Here is a 20,906-nt window from a genome sequence, read left to right on the forward strand (position 1 = left end):
TCTTCCTCCTGATTCTTTCCATTTCTTTTTATGTGGCAGAGACCTTGTTTATAAATGGACAAGCTGGGGGGGGAAAATTTGCTACTTCAGTGTGTGTAACTATTATGGTATTCCCCTGTGCAGGCTGCCATCCTGGTGTCAGTGAATCCTAAGCTCAAGCAGGCAGCTGCCAGGATGCTTCCAAGAGCAAAGCCTTCATAATTCTTAGATGTTGCATTTTGTAAAAAGAGCTGGCTCAGGGGCCCCAAGCCTGGTCAAGCGTAGGGTGTGAAGTGGAGAAAGGACTGTAACACTTTGTTTGCTCTCATGTTTTCAATCAGTATTGTCCTGCTCCTATCATGGCTATTTGCATTAAATATTGCCTGTGCTCTGTTATTATCAGTTTCAGAGGCACTTTGAACTGTTTGTTCAACTTTGCACTGTTTGTTGCCCTTCAGAGTCAGGATATAAAAAGAGGATTTCATTAATGGTTAAAAAAAATGTAGGTTACACAAAGCCTGAATAATGAAGCTTTCTTTCAGCCAATGAATTCTGACAAAAAGGAATGAATTATTACTGTTAATTTATTACAAAGTTCTTTTTAATGGCATAATAATAATACCAACAATATGGAAACTTGTTTTGTAACAAGAAAGACAGACAGATGGAAGTTCTTAGGAAACCCGGTGCCTTGCTTAGTGGGGGATGCAGTGACATGGAGCCTGCGGTGTGGCCTCAGCCTATATGACAGTCCCCGGGAGGGAGAGAGGGAACCTTCCTTCAAAGAGATGGGAAAGGGTGTAAAAGAGCTACTGCAATGGGGTTGCTGCTGGAGAGAGAATGACACCAATATTGTTTGTTCAAACCTTCTGAAAGTGTGTGGTTTATGTACCTTCCATACAGAAACAATGTAGAAGCCTGACTCGAAATGATTTTTAAATTAAATACGCCTGGGATGGCTCAGGTTGTAGAGCACGAGACTCTGAATCACAGGGTTGTGTGTTTGGGGGAAAAGATTCCTGCATTGCAGGGGTTGGACTAGATGATCCTTGTGGTCCCTTCCGACTCTACAATTCTGTGATACGTGGGATTGTGCTGCGATGCATTCAGTTAAATTACTACTGTATCAGTTTGGTGGTGTTTTGTTCTATTGATGTACCTGTGATTCCACGATGACAGCTATTCCTGTGGAAGGAGAAGAAAAGTGTGTCTGGGTTATGGCAGCATTTGTTTCAAAAGCATCGCCTGTGTGTTCCAAAAGGGCAGGCTCAGCACAAAGTTTCCCCCAAAGTTCACAGCCTGGCTTGGAAAATGTCCTCCCATTTGGCAACACTCAGAGGAAGGAAGACTTCATGATGAGATGATTCCAGCCACACAGCTCAGCTCAACTTCATTACTTTGTTGATCCAGTCAACATAAAGGGAGACACGGATGAACGTGGCAGGCTTCTCTTTGTGAGCGCAAACGCGGTTGGGGGTGATCACACCTTCCAACACCCAGCAGTCATGAGTCAAGCAAGCCAGGGGGCCTCCAAAGTCACGCTGTAGGTGTGAAGCAGAGAACAACAAAAGACACATTCAGTTCAAACAAAACATGGCTCGGTGCCTGTAGAGCTGAGCAACACCATCAAGGCACAAGAGGTGGTTTTTCTTCCTAGAATTTGCTCAAGTATTTATGTCTCCCCTTTCCCTGTCATGAGTTTGTGGATCCTCTCATCCACTTCTTCCCTCAGAGGACTGTTTCCTGGTACTGATCTTAACCTTTCTAGCCTTTTCCGAACCCTGTCTACATTCCCTCTCTGCAGGTGCCTCCTTCTCTTGGGAATCTACATAAGAAGCAGAAGGAGGATATGTGTCCCACCTCGCATATCAGGGCACTCAAAGCAGCTCAGTTCAGCCCCTCACATACCCTGCCTTGCTTACCTCACAGGCCCCCACAGCTACGTTCAAGGGCGCTGTGCACAATTCACTCTCCTTCACACGGCCTCGAAGAGCCACATTGCAGTCTTGGTTGCTCATGATTGGCAGCTTGGCCACATTGAGGACATTTTCATCACCAGTGCCTGCATGGGGAGCAGAATCAGAGGCTTAGGATCAACGGTTGGGGGTCACCCTGAGGGCGAGGGCAGTAAAAGGTAAAGGTAAAGGGACCCCTGACCATTAGGTTCAGTCGCGGACAACTGGGGTTGCGGCGCTCATCTCACTTTATTGGCCGAGGGTGCCAGCGTACAGCTTCCGGGTCATGTGGCCAGCATGATTAAGCTGCTTCTGGCGAACCAGAGCAGCACACAGAAACGCCGTTTACCTTCCCACCGGAGCGGTACCCCCCCCCCAAAAAAAACTTTATGGCTTGCAACCTGGGTGGGTGGGGGAGTGTGGAAGGAAAATTATTGGCTGCCTGTTTGGCTTCAGACCTGTGATAATGGAGGGTATAAGGCTCTTGTTGGCGAGGGCTAGTCTAGGAGCGTCTGAACTGCCCCAAGTGAGAGATGGGGGTAGGCTCTGAGAAGAGAGTCTCAGAATCACGCTATGGGATGCAGGTATATTATACAATACTTTTTTGTTTCTGTGTTTGGCAATAGTCTAATTTTAAGGTGTTAACCTGATTTTAACTTTTGTATTATTTTATACAATGTTGACTTTTTGTACTTATTTATTGATATTATGGTTATTTCTACTTGTTTCTAATAATAATCCTAGAACTGTTATCCTTATTGCTCATTTGATATGCTGTGAGCCACTCTGGGCACAATCTCGTGGCAAAGTGGCATACAAATAAACAAATGGTGGTGGTGGTGGTGATGATGAACTGGCTTAGGCAACCTCCTGTATAGCTGGACCATGTCACAAGGGGCACACACTGTGAGGCTGGGCCAAGCATGCATCAAAGCTTTTTATTCGACTGGGGAACATAAGCACTGCAGCTGATTTGGCAGAAGGAAGGAAAGTGAGAATAGACGGAATTAGAGAGTAGCCACTAAATAAGTTCCTGGGAAATTGGAAGGGTGAGTGGCTGCCAGACCATGATTCTGTTTAAAGAATTTAAATGTGTGGTGTGTGTTGGGTTGCCTTTCAGAAAAGTTCAGAAACTGCAGTTGGCCCCATACAAGACTACAATATTGCTAACTGGGACTGAGTGATTCAGTCACATTACTCCAGAATTTTATTAGCTGCGCTAGTTCTCAGTCCATTTCCAAGCCCAATTCAAAGTGCCAGTATTAACCTTCAAAGTGCTTAATGGCTTAGAATCAGGTCAGATCAAAGATGGCCTCCTTTCACATTTATATACCTGGAGCTTGAATGTTCTTCAGTGGCCTTCCTTCAGGTGCCCCGCCAAGTGAAGTAAAATGGCACACTGCCTGGAGGAGGGGAGTCCACCATGGCAGCACATGGTTGTGAAGTGACCTTCCCAAAGAGACTCACCTGGTACCTTTGATACAATAATTTAAGCCCCAGATAAACACTTAAAACAAATTCCTGTACCTCTGGTGTCTCCCCATCCTGCAATCTCACATACGGTGTTCGGAGGCACAATGTAACGCTCAGGGGGAAGACAGATCAGTGCCACACGCTGATTCAGAATTGCTGGCCTTCAGAAAGAAAGAAAGAAAGAGGCTATAAAACCACCAATATTCAAATAAGAGAGCCAAGATAATGTCACTACAAGTTGCTGGCTGTGCCAACGTCATGCCTGTGGCCGGCTGCTCATGCAACTGCAATGCTTACCGTACTTTTCCATGTATAAGCTGGGTTTATTTACTTTAAAATAAGGTTAAAAATCTGGGGGCGTCTTATACACGGATAGTGCATTTGTCCATTTCCCTAAATTTGGGGTCCCCAAAAGTAGGGGGCGTCTTATACATGGGGGTGTCTTATACACGGAAGAATTCCGTGTGTGTGGCAATAGCTGCTACACATAGCTAACAGCAGGAAGCAGATCCTGTAGGAGATGTCGTTGGGCTCCAGCTCCCATTAGCCACAGCTAGCATGACCAATGGTCAGGGATGCTGGGAACTATAGTCTGACCACTTCTGGAGGGCCATTCCTGGGTCAGGTCCATTCCCGATTTAGGTTGGTTCAGTTCCTGAGATAGGAGGATATTCAAAAGTTATCAGTAGAGGCTAAGTAGAGTTGGCTAGCCTTTCAAGAAGGATGATGTTAGTAAGATTCCTACTTCTGGCAAGGGCTGTTGATGACCAGTGAAGTCCCTTCTGTTGTGCTTCCATTATTCCATGGCATAAGAGCTTTGAGAAATGGAGACAACCACACAACTCACTGAAATCCACTACAGGTAAGAATTACAATCTCATTTTCCAGGAACTGCCCATGGAAGAGGAATCTCAGAATTTGGCTTCCAGGAGAACATCACCGTTGCTAGGTCCAGGAAAGGGAGATGCCTGTCAGTCAGGCAGAGGAGAAATAACATCTTCAAAACCTAAAACTGCTGCTGAATTTAGCCTTGCCCCGGATATCCTGTCCCACCTGTTAAACATTCCTGTTGAAATCAACTATCACATCACTCTTTAGCCTTCTCATCTGCCAACTCCCTCTTGCACATATCACTGCCCTCACAGACTGCTCCCCTGGAGGGTATAGTTCTCCATAGAATGAACCACAGGAGTAGAATTCTAGTTGAAGAACAGAAGATGGTGTCCCAACTTCCAAGGTGTTAGGAGGCACTCTACACTTGAGCCATCATTTAGTGTTGTGCACCTAGGCCAAGAGGCAAGCCAAACAAAAAAATATATTGGCATCTACTAGAAGAAGAAGCAGAAGAAGAAGAAGAAGAAGAAGAAGAAGAAGAAGAAGAAGAAGAGTGTGTGTGTGTGTGTAGTTTTTGATGTAATGATAAAAATTAACTGTTTTCTGTTAACCTAACACAAAAAGGAGCTTAGGAAGCTGCCTTATACTGAGCCAGACCTTTGGCCTATGTAGCTTAGTCCTGTCTGCTTCAACTGGCAATGGGGTTCCAGACAGGAGTCATCCCAGCCCTATAGGGAGATGCCTGGGATTGAACCATGCATGCAGAACAGATGGTCCACCACTAAGCTATGGCCCTGCCCCTATTTAAAATAAAGGTTAAATGCTAAGGCCCCAAGATAAGAACAACTAGGCAGCCTGGTCCCCTGACTGTGGGCTGTGGAATTGCACTGGCAGGTATGGAAGACCCTCAGTCTTCCATGCACTGCTCAGTCCCACCTCATTGTGCTAAATGTGTGCATTTATGGGGGTGACGGTTGTGGCGGAATAAGGCCTGGTTCATCATGGGTTAACCTATCACTCCCATGTTAGGTAGGTGTTCCCTGGGAGGCGGAGCTACCTGACATTCTAAAAGGAGGGGGAACAACCTAGAAAGGCAGTTGGGGGTTTGGCAGTTGGGTGTGGAGGTTTAGAAAGAGAAACTGCGAGGTTAGGCTTCGGGGAATGGGAGGAAAGGTCATTACCAATGCTAACGGGATGCAGGAAAGATTATAACTGAGCTGGATTATATGAGAAGATTTGTACCAGTAACAACTCAAGACATCCATGTTTTCACGTTACCTTAATAAAGTTAAAAGTGTTTAAACGTTCGCTGACTGTGGCAGTGCGTCAGTGCAAGAGGTGTGGCTGAGGGGAAAAGCACTAAGGGTTTCCTGTGATAGAGGGAACGGGTGGCTTATTTTCCTGGCATACAGAGGACTGGGCAGGGAAGCCAAAGGTGCCACGCAGTTGCCAAAAAGGGAAGGCAAGCTGCAGTAGTTGGGGAACCCAGGGCGGGAGATCCCCAAAGGTGGCAAGAGTTGTTTCGAACGTTGAAGCACTGAGGTACCCCAGAGACACTCCCATATAACCACTGAAGGATTCATCCTAGTGGACAGTGAAACTTAGGGAGAGTCACGGTTGGGGAAGTATTGAAAGGGTGAGGGAGTGGGATCCCTCACAACGGTCATCATTCCCTTTCCAAGACTTGAAGGTTTCACAGCATCCAGTTGGACTCTCCATGTCAATGAGGGTGGCATTCTCAAGAACCAATGTACACATATTCAAGAATGTGCAAGTGCGGTGGGTAAATAGGACCCATGCACAGGAAGGCTTTGTTTTCCACATCTTCAGACATAGCTGGGGAACCTCAGACCCTGGAAACGAATGACATCCCTATCCAGGCCTCTCTATCTGGCATCAAAACTCTCTGCAGTTCACACACACTCATTGCCCTTGCATCACACCACAGGTGTTTTTGCCTGCCTAGAATGTGTCGTTGAATTCTGAGGATGCCTCTTGCTTGTCTGGATAGATGTGTGTAGAAAGTAGCCGGCTATACAAAGATAGAATTTACATTAGGAAGAACTTCCTGAGAGTAAGAGCTGTTCGACAGTGGAATTTGCTGCCAAGGGGTGTGGTGGAGTCTCCTTCTTTGGAGGTCTTTAAGCGGAGGCTTGACAGCCATCTGTCAGGAATGCTTTGATGGTGTTTCCTGCTTGGCAGGGAGTTGGACTGGATGGACCTTGTGGTCTCTTCCAACTCTATGATTCTATGATTTGTTGCTCTGCCCACTTTTGCCTCTGGAACTGTTTACCATTGGCACATTACCCGGAAAGGGATGCAGGCTGAAAAACATTCCCCACCCCTGTTTTAGGATGCAAAACATGGAAGCCACATCCATTCTGTAGTAGATACAGAGCCCATCTCCAAAAGGCACTCACCTCTCCAGTTTCAGCATCACCAGAAGAGACTCGGAGGGGCCACACACAATCTTGGAGATGGGAATGGCCTGTTTGTCAGGGTCGTTGGGACCAGGGTCCCTAAAGAGTGTCCCAAGCCAGACTTGATAACCAGACAAGTCAGCTTCACTGCCAATAAGAGGAACACAGTTATCACAGGGTCCAAAGATTGCACTCCTAAGTGGCAGCTTCCCTACTTGAGCTTCTTTATAAGTGTGTTATGACTGCACAAAGGAGAGGGCTTATTTGGTGTTAGCATCCCAGCTCTGGAACATCCTCCTCAGATATGCTTGACTAGCTTTGACATTACAGTCGTACCTTGACTCCCGAATACCTTGGGAATCAAACATTCTGGCTCCTGAACGATCGAAAACCAGGAGTGTGTGTTCCGGTTTTCGGACTTTTTTTGGAAGCCGAATGTCCAGTGCAGTTTCCACTATTGTTTCTGACGTGCCTGAGCAATCGGGAACCAATCAGAAGCCGCTCCTTGGTTTCCGAACTTTTCAGAAGTTGAATGGACTTCCGGAACGGATTGACTGCCCAACAGTCAATTTTTTCAGCAAGGCAGCCCCTCAGCAGTTTCCTGTGCAGTATCAGGAATGAGGCTCTGCCACAAAACAACAAGGGGCACCAGAAGGAGATAGTGCAGGAAACCCCAGAGGAAAGCCAGATAAAATGCTTACCAGGAAGAGAAGCACTGGCGTGTGCTAATGACCCACTGCTCATTCACCAACGATCCTCCACAGAAGTGGACTAATTCCCTGTAAGACATATAATACAAAAAAAAAAAAAAAACTGATCAGCTTGCCAGCCAGTTACTGAGTACTTTCCCTTTTGCAGTGCTTTCATTGCTTGGAACACACAGTGAGAGCTGAGTAATGAAGACGAAGGATAAATGAAATGAGGCGGTATCACAGGGCTGAAATCTCCCCTTGAAGCCACTGGATTACTGAGGTGGCTCTTTTCCCATCAGCGCTTCCTGCTGGACAGATTCACTCTGATTTCTTCCCCATAGCAGAGGTGTCCAGACCATTGAAAACTTTTCATCTTCCTTATGGAACTCTACCAACAGCATTCGTATATTTCTCACCGATTGCGGATGCTGACCGTCCAAGGCGAGTTCCCAGGCCGCCCGCCCACAATACGAGCCCGAAGCTGCACTCGTTCATCCCTCCTGCCACATTGGTCAAAGACCACGTTATCTGCAACCAGAAGTGTGAGAGCGAAGTCAGGCACAATGCTCTCAGTGGTTAAAAGCAAAGCAAAGAGACTTCAACTTCCAAAGCTTGTTGGCAAAGTCCAGGTTCCCCAGCCCAGCTGCACTCTCTTCTCATCAGAACTGCCTCCTTCCCAACTGTCACAGGTATCAGGCACAGGACACTTACCCGGGTTCAGCAAGTTGGATGGCTTATTGTCACCGGCTAAAGAAAGGAAACATAGGGCTGGTTTACATGTGCAAACACAACACTTGCTTTCTGCACACCATTTGATTACTATATACTTCAGGGCTGGTGAACCTGCAGGCCAAATCTATCCCACCGAGTCTCTGCAGGTGGCCTGCCAGCCCTCAGTAAAACTGAATGCCCCATCTCAACTCTATGCAGGAATAGGGAAATTTTAATCTATGCATTCTCAGGCACAGACCACACTCATCCCCATCACAGCACTGGGCTGAGAGAAGAAGTTAAATTTCTCCTTGCTGCTGTTTGTTGCAATGGGATGATTTGTCCAGCACAGCACTAAGCTGTGGGGAAAGATTTAGTGCTCTCCATACTGATCAACTCCATAATGGAGAAATTGTCCTGCTTCAGTGCTAAGTTGAGAAGAATGGTTTAACTCTCTTCCTCTCAGCCCAGTGCTGCAACAGGGTGATTTTAATCTCCAACCACATAAATCTTTTACCACATGCGATCATTTTTGCATGTTTTGGAATGCTGAAACAGATCAACAATGTGCTTGACACCTTTCCAGGCCCTCCTCAAAATATGTGTAGGGGGTCAAGCTGGGGTTTTTAATATGAAATGCAGAATGTGTGTGTCAAATGTCATTCCAATATCAAAATGCTGTGTTGCACACAAACCTACAAACGAACCAATACAGAACAGGCAAGATAAGCCAAAGGCTTCACTCCATAGAGTGCACAAAACACCTTGCAGGGGACGCAAGTTGCCCACTATTTGTAGAACTGCCTGGGAGTGGCCAGGACAGGGGGGTCGTGTTCATCATGACATTGGCCTAACTCTCAACATTGGCTCAGAGACTCACCACATGGCTTAATAGCACAGTAATCAAACTGAGTTTTCTGATCCATGGTGTAGCACCAGGGGCCATGGCTGTCATTGTCAGGGTTGCGGCAATAATTTTCTTCAAGATGCACAGTGGGGAACATGGCAGGGAAGACCCTAGGAGAAAGAAAGGGCAACCATCCCTTCAGCACATGAACACTTGACTTGCCCCTTGTTCCCTAAATCCCCAAGACCTATCTGGAAGAATTCCTTGTCATGCAACAGATACCCCACATTCAATTATTTGTTGTGGTTGGTTCATTCAGAAATTTGGAAGCACCTGCATTGAGCAGGTATTTGCATTTCCCAGCATACAAATGACAATATTTATATTGTCCGGGGGGGGGGGGGGAGGATGCAATTCTTTCCCCACAGCTAGTGATACTATCTCAAATGTAATTGCACAAGCAACATAACATAATGACACTAGGCAGAAGGGGTTAATTTTTGTATGTTTTCTTCTTCTCTTTAGAATAAAAGCCAAGCTAAGCCACTCAAATGTGGAAGCACCGACTCAGGTAGTTATTCACAATTTTTAAAAATGATAAACACTGGCAAGGATACAACTTCCCACGCCAATAACCCATTTTGTTGATCTTCCCATTTTATTTTATTTTTCAAATTTAGTTCTTTGAAGGCTGTGTGCTCCTTTCTCCAGCGCTAGTACAGATCCCCCCCCCCCCACAATAAGACAATCCCTCTTCCTCACTGTTTCTACGCAGGGGTGTGGTTTGGTGCTGAGTGTACTGATTCTGTACCAATACAGTGCTGGTAACCTGAAGCATTAAAAATGAAAAAGAAGTGCACTTTATTTTACTTCATTCTATCCCGTCCCCCAACCACCCATTTATTTTGGGAATGTACAGGGCTTATGGCTTTTGGGAAAGGATTTGATGGCTAGGCCACAAAAGCCGGGGGGGGGGGGAGGCTCTTTACCTTCAGAACTCATATGGATGAGGGCAGAAATTTTCATTAGGATTGTAGCCCTGCCGGTAGACAGACCATCACATACTCACTGTGGTTTGTGAGGTGACTGCTCTTTCCACTTCTGGCAAGTGATTCCCTTCCGGGTTTTACTAACGGTGCCTCGATATTCGACTCCATTTCCATGGTAACAGTCTGTGAGGACAAAGGACCCACCTGAGTGCCACTGCCTACTATATACTTCAATATCAACTCTAACACAGCAGACCATAAGGACATAAAAACAGCCTGGTGGATCAGGGCAATTATCCAACTAGTCCAGCCTCCTGTTCTCACAGGGGGCAACCAGATGCCTATGGGGAGCCAAGGAAGCCATCCCTTTTGTTGTTGTTGAACCACCCTGAACAAATTAATCAGCAAACCTGGCTACCTCACTGTTTACCTGCATTTATGAACAAGGTAAAAAGCCCAGGTCTGGATACTCATCTTGGAGGGACTCCACTTTCTCCACTGGAAGAACTGTTCAATTATTCCTACTCTCCGCTTCCTGTTTCTGAACCAGTTATTGATCCACAAGAGGACCTCTAAAAAGGAGGCTCAGCGTCATGGGCCCCAGTGCTGCTGCTTTGTGAAAGTCAACTGCAACTGAGAGTCAATTGCCAGCTGGACCACTTCTATCCGTTTGCTTCTTGGCATTTCCAAAGAACTCGAAAAGGTTCGTGAGAAAGGACTTAGCCTTACAGAGGCCAGGTTGTTTTGACTTCAGCAAGACTTGTTCTTTTATATAGTTAGTGATTCTATGCTTGGTAGCTGTAAACTTGGAAACCTCTATTGCAGCTCTGTCAAACCCTCCAATACCAAATCACATACAAAAGCTTTTTTATGGTGCAATATAATATAAAAATATAATACTATACTATACTAATTATATTGGCACTACCCAGACTTGAATAGAAAGAGAAAACAATCACAGTTGAAAGGATCCCACTCGATCCCAGCTCATCAGACCAGTCCATCCAGCTCTCACCTTCTGTCTGCACATCCTCAGCACAACGTTTGATCTGCAAGCAAAAGGCTGTCCTCATGTTGGGGAAGCTAGTGAAACACCAGGGGGCCTCTGAACCATCCGGATTCCGGCAATAATTCTCCTTAAGGCCCCTGGATATTGCAAGACAGAGTATCAGCAGCTTCCTCACCTGCCCACAGAAGTACCAAAAGACTCCTAACTGGGCTCAACTTGCACCTGAAACTTCTGGAAACTGGGCAAATTCGAGAATCCCTCCATGTTCCTGAATAAGTACCTACTTGCACTCATATTTCTCAGGCAGGAAATGGTGACGGTGAGGTATCTGAGAGTCCCAGCGTTGGCAGGGGATTCCCGTCGCAGTAACATTCACTTTGCCTCGATAGTCTTCTCCTTTCATTCTGAAGCAGCTGGTTGTAGATGGGAGGTGTCGGCGCTTCTCTGCTTCCAGGGGTGGAAAAAGAAAATCAAGGCCACAATTATTTCATAAACCAATTTTACCACACCAATATAGTAGCATACATTATAAATAAGACAGAAAAAACACAGCTACAAAACTAATTCTAAACACACTTCAAAGGCCTTGTGAAACAAAATTTCAAGTTACTCATTGCAGCTGAAGTTTCAAAACTGATATTTTACGTATGTGCTTACATTCTGGATGTTTTTTTTAAATTAATGGTGATCAGTTTCAGAATTGATTTTTAGACTTTCAAGAAAGCATTATACAGACTTCACAGCAAAATACAGATTTGTGTGCATCACCAGCTTTGGGAGTGGAAGTTATTGGGTCAGAGGTCGTGTGCATCAGGTGGATGCTGAGGTGAAGATAAATGGGAATTTTTCACCTTGGGCGCCTGTGCATCTTTAGCCACCTGTAGCTGAGTCCCTGCTAAGTGAATTTAGGATTGTTCAGTGTGAGCTTCTACAGACATTTGCAAACTCCCCTTGAGAACAAACGTATCATTGTCAAAGCTCACTGTCACTGGCTCTTGGAAGACCTTGGGTTAAAGTGGGGCCAATCTTCTCTATCAAACTGAAAGGGAAAGAGGTGTCTGTTGCTAAATGGCTGCTCTACCCTCTCCCCGCTTTTCATTCCATAAGAACACTTTGTACTCTCTGTCCTCTCACATCAGCAGGTGAAACAAGCCCAAATTTTCTTGGCTCTCAAGTCACTAATAACAGTAGTGGAAACAATGCCACCTCAAAGGATGAGCAGAAGAGGGAAACCCAGCAGGCAGGGGTCAACCTGCTGAATTTTTCCTAAGAACAGATTTCACTCAAGACATTACTCTCCCTACTGTTGCTATCAGGTGGACACTGAAATCAGGGGCAGAGGAAGGGGGGTGGTGGGAGCGGGCTGCCCTGTGTGTCACCACTGAGGGGGGTGACAAAATGCCGTGCGGCACTCACCGCAGGGCCTGCAGTGCACCTGAGCCACACGTCTCTCCTGGGAATGATGCGGTGGCTTGGGCGCCCGCAGGCTCCACGCTGCTCCAAGCAGTCCGCCTGCCGCCTCCTCCTCAGCTGTAGGGCGGCTGTGTGGAAGGAGGCAGGCAGACTCCTCGGAGGCCCCACGGAGCGTCCTGCCCTGGCTGGCCCTGCCCCGCAGGTGGCTGGCCCCGCCCCTGGGCGCAGGGCACGCGCATCACCCCAGGCACCCAATCAGATTGCTCCGCTGCTGCCTCAGGAGGACTTACTGCATTTCCGAATGTGGCAATATTCTCGCTTCTGAGTTGGATCTGTTGTGTAACACCAAGGACGCTCGGAACAGTCAGGATTACGGCAGTAATTGTCATCTAGGTCTTTATCGGGGTATCTTTAAGCAGCAGGAGAGAGAAGAAGGATGTGTGTGAAACCATGTGCACATTGTTTCTATTTTCATTTGCTCCTACAGCAAACCTCGATTTGCACTTCCTGCAGGAAGATAACAGGGAAGCTCCTGCTTCTGTCTCGGTCTGTCCTGTTTGAATATGTCCCATCCGATATGCGCAATTTGTATTGTATTATTTTATGTACTGTGGCTTGCCGTTGTTTTATTGATTAGTTTAGAAATTGTTTATTGTAAATGTTGAGTGGATTTCTGTTTAACTTTTATATGTTGATATTATTTTGTATTACTCTAATAATTGTTGAATGTTACTTTTTTATGTAGGTTGCTTATTTTAAAGTTTTGTTTTATCATCACATTTTTGTATTGCATTAGATGGTTATAAGATGTACATTTTTTTGTTTCTTCTGCTTGTAAACCGCCTTGAGTATCGTAAGACAGAAAGGCGGTATACAAATAAAATTTTATTATTATTATTATTATTATTATTTCACTGGATGTCAGGACTGGATATCCCCCACTCTGAACAAAGGAAAGATGCCAATAGCTTCTCCTTCTCAACAAGCACTATGGTGGCTGGTGTAGGCCTTTTTCCATTGCTGGGAGGGGGGCATGCCCACGCCTTTTCCTCTCCTCTTTTAAATGTGGCAACCATTTTGTGTTATGGAGACACTCTACAAAGCAGCCATTTTGTGACCAACAATATTTTCTCAAAATTCCAAACGCACCCACTGGCCAGTTTCTCTTACGGATAATAATAGCCTAGTAGTAGTTCACTGTGAGGCACCAACATAGCTTGGGACAGATTCCCACGTCTGCCAAAACGCCACTTTATGATGTGAAATGTCCCTACCCTGCCCTTTAATATGTTTCCCAAGGACTGGAACTTAGTACTTGTTTGGCTGGTATGGATGCCTGTGCGGGTGCTGCAGGTCCCAGCGTTGGCACTCTCTGCCAGACTCGGTGTGATCCACGAAGCCACGATAGTCCTCCCCGTTACATGACAGACATGCAGCTGCAATTCAAAGACAGACAGAGAGAGTCACTGCAGAGTAAAGCTGCTCAAGCCTCACCAGACACCTCAGCCGAAAAGGTGAAGAGAGGACACATTCTGCAAAAGTTACTGGCACAAGCAAACCCCAGAAGACATGAACAGATGAGCAAAACCTGAGCAAGCAAAGTTTGCCCCAGGCAGCTGGTTTGAGGTGTCCTGAAAGGGCAGTGAAATATACTCGGAGTCGCGAAGTGATTTCATGCTCTTTATTGCAGCTCGTAAACAGTGAATGAATTTCCACCCAAAACCTCAGGCTTTATATACATTACTTGCACAATGGGTCCCACGTGATTGGCTGACTCTGCTTCCCTCCTGGAGCCTGATTGGGCTGCTCCTGCAGGCCAATCAGTGGTTGCATTCTAGGATCTTACCGACCTAATAGGCTGGTTAATTTCCTCCTGGGGCCTGATTGGGCTGCTCCTGCAGGCCAATCAGGTGGTTGCATTCTAGGATCCTACCTGCCTATTGTTCTAGGATCCAAGCTCAGTACATAACAGGCAGTGAAAGTGATTGGTAAGTTCTTTAATTTATTACAGCTCTATTTTTATTTTTAGTTTAGTTTCAGGGAAAGTTTGGTTTAGTTTCTGCCCCAAGTGCCACAATCAGTCCCATGGCTCTTAGGCACGTTGACTTGATCTGTTGCTCTACCTTAGGCAGCAAAATGTCTTGGGCTAGCCCTGTCAGTAAGCACCAATACCAATGCAAGGCAATGTGAATGTACACATAGAAAGAGAAGACACCAGGCAACTTGAGCAGACGCCAAACAATCAAGATAAGACGGGGACGAGATATGAGACTCCTGAGACCTAAGCAGATATCAGACAACACAAGCAAAGCAAGCTAACAAGAGCCAGCATGCAGTGAGATGAGAGAGGACACCAGACTGGATGTAAGTTGATAGCCATCAGTGCCATCTCACACAAATAAACACACAGAGACACCAGGCAATGCCAGACATCAGACACAAGCAGGTCTCAGAATCATTGCACCATATCTAACCTTGATGCTTCTTGCGTGTTGCTTCAAAATCTGCAGCAGATACCGTACAACTAGCAAGACTAAAATTCGAAGGGGAAATCCACAGACACCTTCAGTTATAGACAATCAAATTAAAATAACTGGGTAGTGTCCAACTAAGGTTTATGCAGAACAGGCCTATTAAAATTAATGGACCTAGCTTAGTCATGATTATTAATTTCAGGAGGTCCACTCTTGAGCAAAATACCACCCATTGTTTGCACAATCACAGCAAGCTGGTGCAGGCCCAGAAAATATGTCCTTCTGATCCACAATATTGTGTTCCCATATGGCAATGATGGGAACAAAAGTCCAGACGAGCTGTTTTCATTACTGACTCTGAGGAATTCTACCTACTGCTGGGTGAGTGCTAGTCAGAGACAAGATATTGGGCTAGTTCTTGGAGTTAATTAAAAATGATGTTGGAAGAGGCATCACTTGATTTGAGAATCCCACTGGAATCTTTCACCTGAAAGGCTACAATATTGTGTCTATTTTTCCAAAATTATTGGAGCATTGAACCTGGCAATACCAGTGTGTCAAATGGCATTATTGTCCTTGAGATGTTTGAAACTGAAACCTCAGTAGTGCAAATGCATTTTTGCCAATACAGTAATTGTAACTTCGTGAATAATTATGTGAGATTAGTCAGTGGCTCAGTGAGTGAGTGGCATGCAGGTTTCTCAAGCCAATCTACATACCATTTTCACATTTCTTGATGCCACAGCTTTGGTGCCGGGTTGCAGGGTCAGTTGTGTAGCACCAAGGGCCATGTTCATCATCATCAGGATTCCGGCAATAATTTTCTTCCAATCCATTATATCGTGATGGGGAAAACCTTATAGAACAGAGGCAGAACTGTCAGGCTCAGGCAAATGCTCCAAACCAAAAGGACCCTTTTAGCAATTAATCTAGAACTCTCTGCAAAAACCAACCCTCTGTTTTCTTCAAACAGAAACCTCAATTTTGAAGCCACAATTAATTAAAACAAAAGTTAAAATACAGTTGAACAAGCAATTAAAATACTGTTTGCCCTGACATCAGTCCAGCAATTAGCACAGTCAATCCATTGACTTTCAAAGGCTTGTTTGAATACGAAGGTCTTAACCTGCTGACAGAAGGATAACAAACAACTCCCATCATCCCTGATCATCATGCTGGCTAGGACTGATGGGAGATGGAGTCCAACAAGGTCAGGAGGGCCACAGGTTCCCTACTCCTGTTCCTGGTCATGCAATGTTCAACAATGGATATTTCTTAACTCATCCAACACGCACACACAGGCTCTGGGAAATAGTAATCATCATCATCATCATCATTTATTTTTATACCCTACCCATCTGGCTGGATTTCCCCAGCCACTCTGGGTGGCTGCCAACAGAATAAATAATAATAATAATAATAATAATAATAATAATAATAATAATAATAATAATGCAACAAAACATCAAACATTAAAAACTTCCCTAAACAAGGATGCCTTCAGATGTCTTCTAAAAGTCAGATAGTTGCTTGTTTCCTTGACATCTGATGGGAGGGCGTTCCCACAGGGTGGGCGCCACTACCAAAGGGTACAGTGGGACCATGTTCTCACTATTTACACTGTGCCTGTGTTATGCTGCTGTTTTAGGGATTTATATTTCACCCTTACTTCATCCCTCCTAAAGATTTACCTGTGGTCATGTGGAGTCTTTTTGCCCCAATGTTGACAAGTTTTCCCCTTCTCAGTCACTGATTGGTTCCCTCTGTAGCTTGTCCCATTTCCCATGATGCAGTGCCTTATGTAACCTGTGGAAGGGAGAGATGACAAGTGATGGAGATACTCATAAAGCTCATGCACGAAGGCACGGGACATCTGAGCACAGGAAGGAAGTGTAACTGGACTTCTGTCCTTTGATAAATTCCAAGGTGGCATGACACAAGCGGATTAGCATAGAGCAAGCGTTGCTTGCCCCCCTTCCCCTTAGCCCACAATAACAAGTGTGGGGGGGGGTTCTTAATAGACATTTTAACTCTCAGCCCCTACCCTGGCCTGCTCCTTGCTGCCCACAGTCGTCTCCCTCTTGACCTGCTGAAGTCAGTGCTCTCACTTCCAGCTCACCCAATCACTGAACAACTTTTATTCTCCAAATTGCAGCAGAGTCATTTCTCTGCCTCAAAATAAATACATCTGGTGACTGAGGGCCCCGTCAGAACATATTTCCATTGCACATTTGTGATGATTCCTCACATTCCCCTTCCTTGCAAAGTTCAAGTCTGCCATCCTACCTTTTTTCTGGTAGAGGTCATAGTGGACATTCCTCTGTAACTGAGTGTGGGGCGTATTCTGGGTGAAATTCAGCAGCTGGCATCGATTACTGTGCAAGTTGTAGTGGAAGGCTCTGGAGGAGCAACACAACAGCAGAACATTTCATTGGCCCAGAAAAGCAACCAGAATATCCCATGTCCCATTTTGGCATTTGCTTCCATATACAACAGATTCCCAGCTACCCTAGCTTCTGCTTTCCATTGTTATTTGAATTCTATCTTGGCCGCCTCCTCACACCTCTGCTAATAATAAGCATAAAGTATTATTGTGTTCATAAATTATTTCGGCAGTCCTGACAGCAACTATGTATGGTAAGTCAATATTATTGCTATATTCCAGCTGTGAAGGTAGAGATGCTGAAGCTGAGATAGCAGTTTCCTGAAGGCCACCAAGGCTAGATAAATCAAAGACCTAGATTTTAATTTTGTTACATTTCTATCCTGCGCCCCCCCCCCAGCCACCATGGAACCTAAGGCAGTCTACCAGTGGTTCTCAAGTGGGCTCCCCATGCAGGCACTGAACATCAGGTTTAGCAAGGTGATGACCTTGCGTGCCTTCAGACCATCTCCTGGGACCAAAGGCAGGTCCTTCTGTTCATCCCTGTATTATTCTGCAGCTCCTGTGCCCTTGTGCACCCAGTGTTCTGGCTTTGCCTCTTACCTGCATTCAAGCCACAAGACACAACCCCGTGCACACTCTTCTAAGGTCTTGGGCTGCTCCGCCCTCTGGTGGGACAAATGGATTAGCTTAGTCGCTTTTAGTTTCTGGAAGTCATTCAGAGGAGAACGCTGGCCTGGAAAGACATTTTTTTAATGCACATTGCTCTGGCCTCTTGAAAAGAATCCAGAATCCAACCAGTTCCAGAAGATGCAGGGCACGATCCAGAGAAACAAGCAAGCAAGCAGGGCTCCTGACACTTAAGATATGATCATCTAGCAGCTTGTTAAGCCAAGGAGTAAGGGACAGTTTTGGAGCTGGGGGGTGGAGAAATCTGTCAATTTTGGTTTCTTTTCATTTCTCATTTTTCCAATCTTAAATTTTGTTCTCCTCATTTACACATTGCTTTGCATTTTTTTTAAAAGAAAAAAGCACCTGCAAATTTCTCCTAACATATACAGTTTTGGAAAGCAATTTCCCCTGATGTAATATTATTGGGGGTTTTCCCCATTAATATGTGGGTGGGGTTTTTTGCACACTTTAGTTGAGTACATGTGTTTTTTGTGGGGGGGGGGGGGTTTGCATGCATTAGCTATAGAACTGCATTGCCAAATTCAGACCCACTGAATGTTGGTGATGAATCTGTCAAAGGCTTGAGCCCTGCCAGGGGACAGAGGGAGGCAGCAGCACTGCCTGGAAGTTGGGCCAAGATTCAACACAGTTGTTGCTCTAGCTGGAACCAGTGCAACAAGCCCCACCAGCACTCCTCCCTCCATGTGCCTCCATGCCCCCTCCAAATCAGCTCTGGGAGGTGAGGGAGTCTGGAGAAGCCCCAAAGCAGGGCATGGAGGGAGGAGAGAAGAGATCTATTTAGCAAATAGAAATACCTACACTGATGAAAAAACTGCCTTAGCACAATTTTGAGTTCCACCCATTGTGTTGCCCTTTGCAATTGCTTCTTGCTTGCTTATCTAGAGCTCTGAGGGGACATGAGAGATTTGGATAGCAAGAGTGGAGAGGAAGACAAGCCAGCTCTCTTCCTCACTCTGCTCAGATTGTGTGCTTCAACAGGACCAGGACCTCTTCCAAACAACCTGCTTATTGAACATCCATTCCAATTCACATGCACAAAGCTTACACTGTGGTTAATGCTTACTGAGCATTTGTTTTTGATTTGCTCATGTGGAATTATACAACCACACGTGCAGAATTCACCATCTGCTTGCAGTGTTTATAAGTCTTCCCGTTAATCAGGTGTTTGTTCCACACTTTTCAGCCTGTTTCCCCATCACTTTCCAAACCTCAAGGGATTTGCCACACTAGAACACTTTAATCCACTGTAATCAGGCAAACCTAAGTTTCCAGTATACAACTGAATCCGTCCCATAAAATACTGACAGTCCGGAGGAGGCCCAGAGTGGGAAGCACCTCCCCAGAAATCCTTACCCACCTCTAGTCAGCAAATACTCAGAAATGGGAGAGGTGGTTTCTTACCTGTGCTGAAGGTACAGCCCAACAGAAGGAGCAGAGCACCCACGGCCTGCATGATTCCCACCGGTAGCACCAGCCTCTTCCCAGCTTGGCCAAATGGATCTGCCAGCTGGGCTGTGCACACAGGAATATCCCAGCAGGAAGCAAAGGCACAGAGCCCCCCTGACCCTACTGGCCAAATATTTACCCAGAGCTCACGTGTCAGGAATAATTCTGCAGAGACAGGAGGGAGAAGTTTAGAGGGCCTGGGGTACAGTTGCTCATGGGAGACCTATCTGAGTGGACCTCCTTAAGTACTTCTCCGCTCTTTCTTCCGCAGCTCTTTCTTCTTCAACCAGTGGGTTGGCCCCTTCCCCAGGTCCCAGATGAAACAAAACACTCAGAATATTTTGTTGTTGTTTTTTTAAAAAAAAAATCAGTATGATGCAATGTCAAGTTAGGAAATTGCTCCCAGCCAGTCCGAGCTGGCCGTGACTCAGGAGCCTTCCCCTTCTTGTAAGTGGCCTGATGGGTGCTACGCCCCATATTCTCAGAAACCTTCCCCAGTGAACAAGCCCCGATGGAGGAGAAAGCTAGAAAGAAAGAAAGAAAGAAAGAAAGAAAGAAAGAAAGAAAGAAAGAAAGAAAGAAAGAAAGCCAGCACAGGGTGCAAAGCAAGAGCCTATGGAGACTGTTTGCAGGGTTATAACTGCAACTTCAAGCCCAAGGCAGCCACATCCACAAAGGGATAGAAGAAGGAACTTCAGAAGAGCAGAATCCCTAAAGGAGTGGGCAACAGAGCAAAAGGGAGTGCACAGCCTGGGGGCAGAGAATGAGGATGTGCACATTAAATGGATCAAAGCTCTGTTATTTAGGCAGTATCTGAAGAAAAGCAGTACCTGCTGCTTTCTGCCTACTTTGCAGCTTTAAAGGCATGTGGCCAGGAGACCAAGGTCCACTGGGAAACTGTCTCTCTCTCTCTCTCTCTCTCTCTCACACACACACACACACACACATCATGCCAAAGTGGAGACCAACCTGGTCCCATCCCTTGGCCAGAGAGGGAGCAGCTGCAGGGAGCTTGCTTCAACCTTACGTGCTAGAAGAAAGCTGTTATTCAAACTTACTTGAAATAACACTTTTAAGAAATAGTGTCTGAATTTAGTTTTTTTTCCCTTGTCCTGCCCAATCCCTTTTCCTTTTGGGCTGCATCTTTTTAGACTGAAAGTTCAAGGGCATGGACCATCTTCTTATGATTGTACTAAGCTGCTCTAAGAGCCCTTTAAAAAGAAGAAGAGCAAAGTAAAAATACTTTTTAAAACAAACAAGCAAATGGGGGCACTGCCAAGAAAATGTATGGCTATTTACACAGTCTAGGAACAGAGAGATTGTTGCTGAGAATCTGTTGATTTGGAAAGTAGATATCCCAACCAATTTTGTTTCCTTGAATGACTGGGACACGGGTGGTGCTGTGGGTTAAACCACAGAGCCTAGGGCTTGCCAATCAGAAGGTCAGCAGTTTGAATCCCCGCGACGGGGTGAACTCCCATTGCTCAGTCCCAGCTCCTGCCCACCTAGCAGTTCAAAAGCACGTCAAAGTGCAAGTAGATAAATAGGTACCACTCCAGCGGGAAGGTAAATGGCGTTTCTGTGCGCT

General features: G+C 45.7%; 1 protein-coding gene across 3 annotated transcripts; it reads right to left on the minus strand.

Moving 5' to 3' along the window:
• Positions 1-997: 997 nt before the first annotated feature.
• On the minus strand, positions 998-19,605 carry MST1 (macrophage stimulating 1). Of its 3 annotated transcripts, none has more exons than XM_033140590.1 (18): positions 19,274-19,605; positions 17,783-17,915; positions 17,083-17,195; positions 16,488-16,602; positions 15,516-15,652; positions 13,638-13,758; positions 12,613-12,731; positions 11,194-11,356; positions 10,916-11,046; positions 9,981-10,083; positions 8,945-9,081; positions 8,065-8,100; positions 7,770-7,887; positions 7,363-7,440; positions 6,662-6,808; positions 3,462-3,568; positions 1,902-2,041; positions 998-1,520 (listed from the first exon to the last, which is right to left on the minus strand). In XM_033140590.1, exons 1-18 carry the CDS (start codon positions 19,323-19,325, stop codon positions 1,359-1,361), a joined length of 2,112 nt encoding a protein of 703 aa, XP_032996481.1. In that variant the 5' UTR covers positions 19,326-19,605; the 3' UTR covers positions 998-1,358. The 3 variants fall into 3 exon arrangements, with proteins under 3 accessions (XP_032996481.1, XP_032996482.1, XP_032996484.1); XM_033140591.1 differs by having other exon boundaries at positions 11,194-11,353; positions 19,274-19,604; XM_033140593.1 differs by having other exon boundaries at positions 999-1,520; positions 7,770-7,881; positions 19,274-19,604.
• Between the last annotated feature and the right edge of the window lie 1,301 nt (positions 19,606-20,906).

This window comes from Lacerta agilis, chromosome 2, assembly GCF_009819535.1.
Source record: "Lacerta agilis isolate rLacAgi1 chromosome 2, rLacAgi1.pri, whole genome shotgun sequence".
Lineage (NCBI taxonomy): Eukaryota > Metazoa > Chordata > Lepidosauria > Squamata > Lacertidae > Lacerta > Lacerta agilis.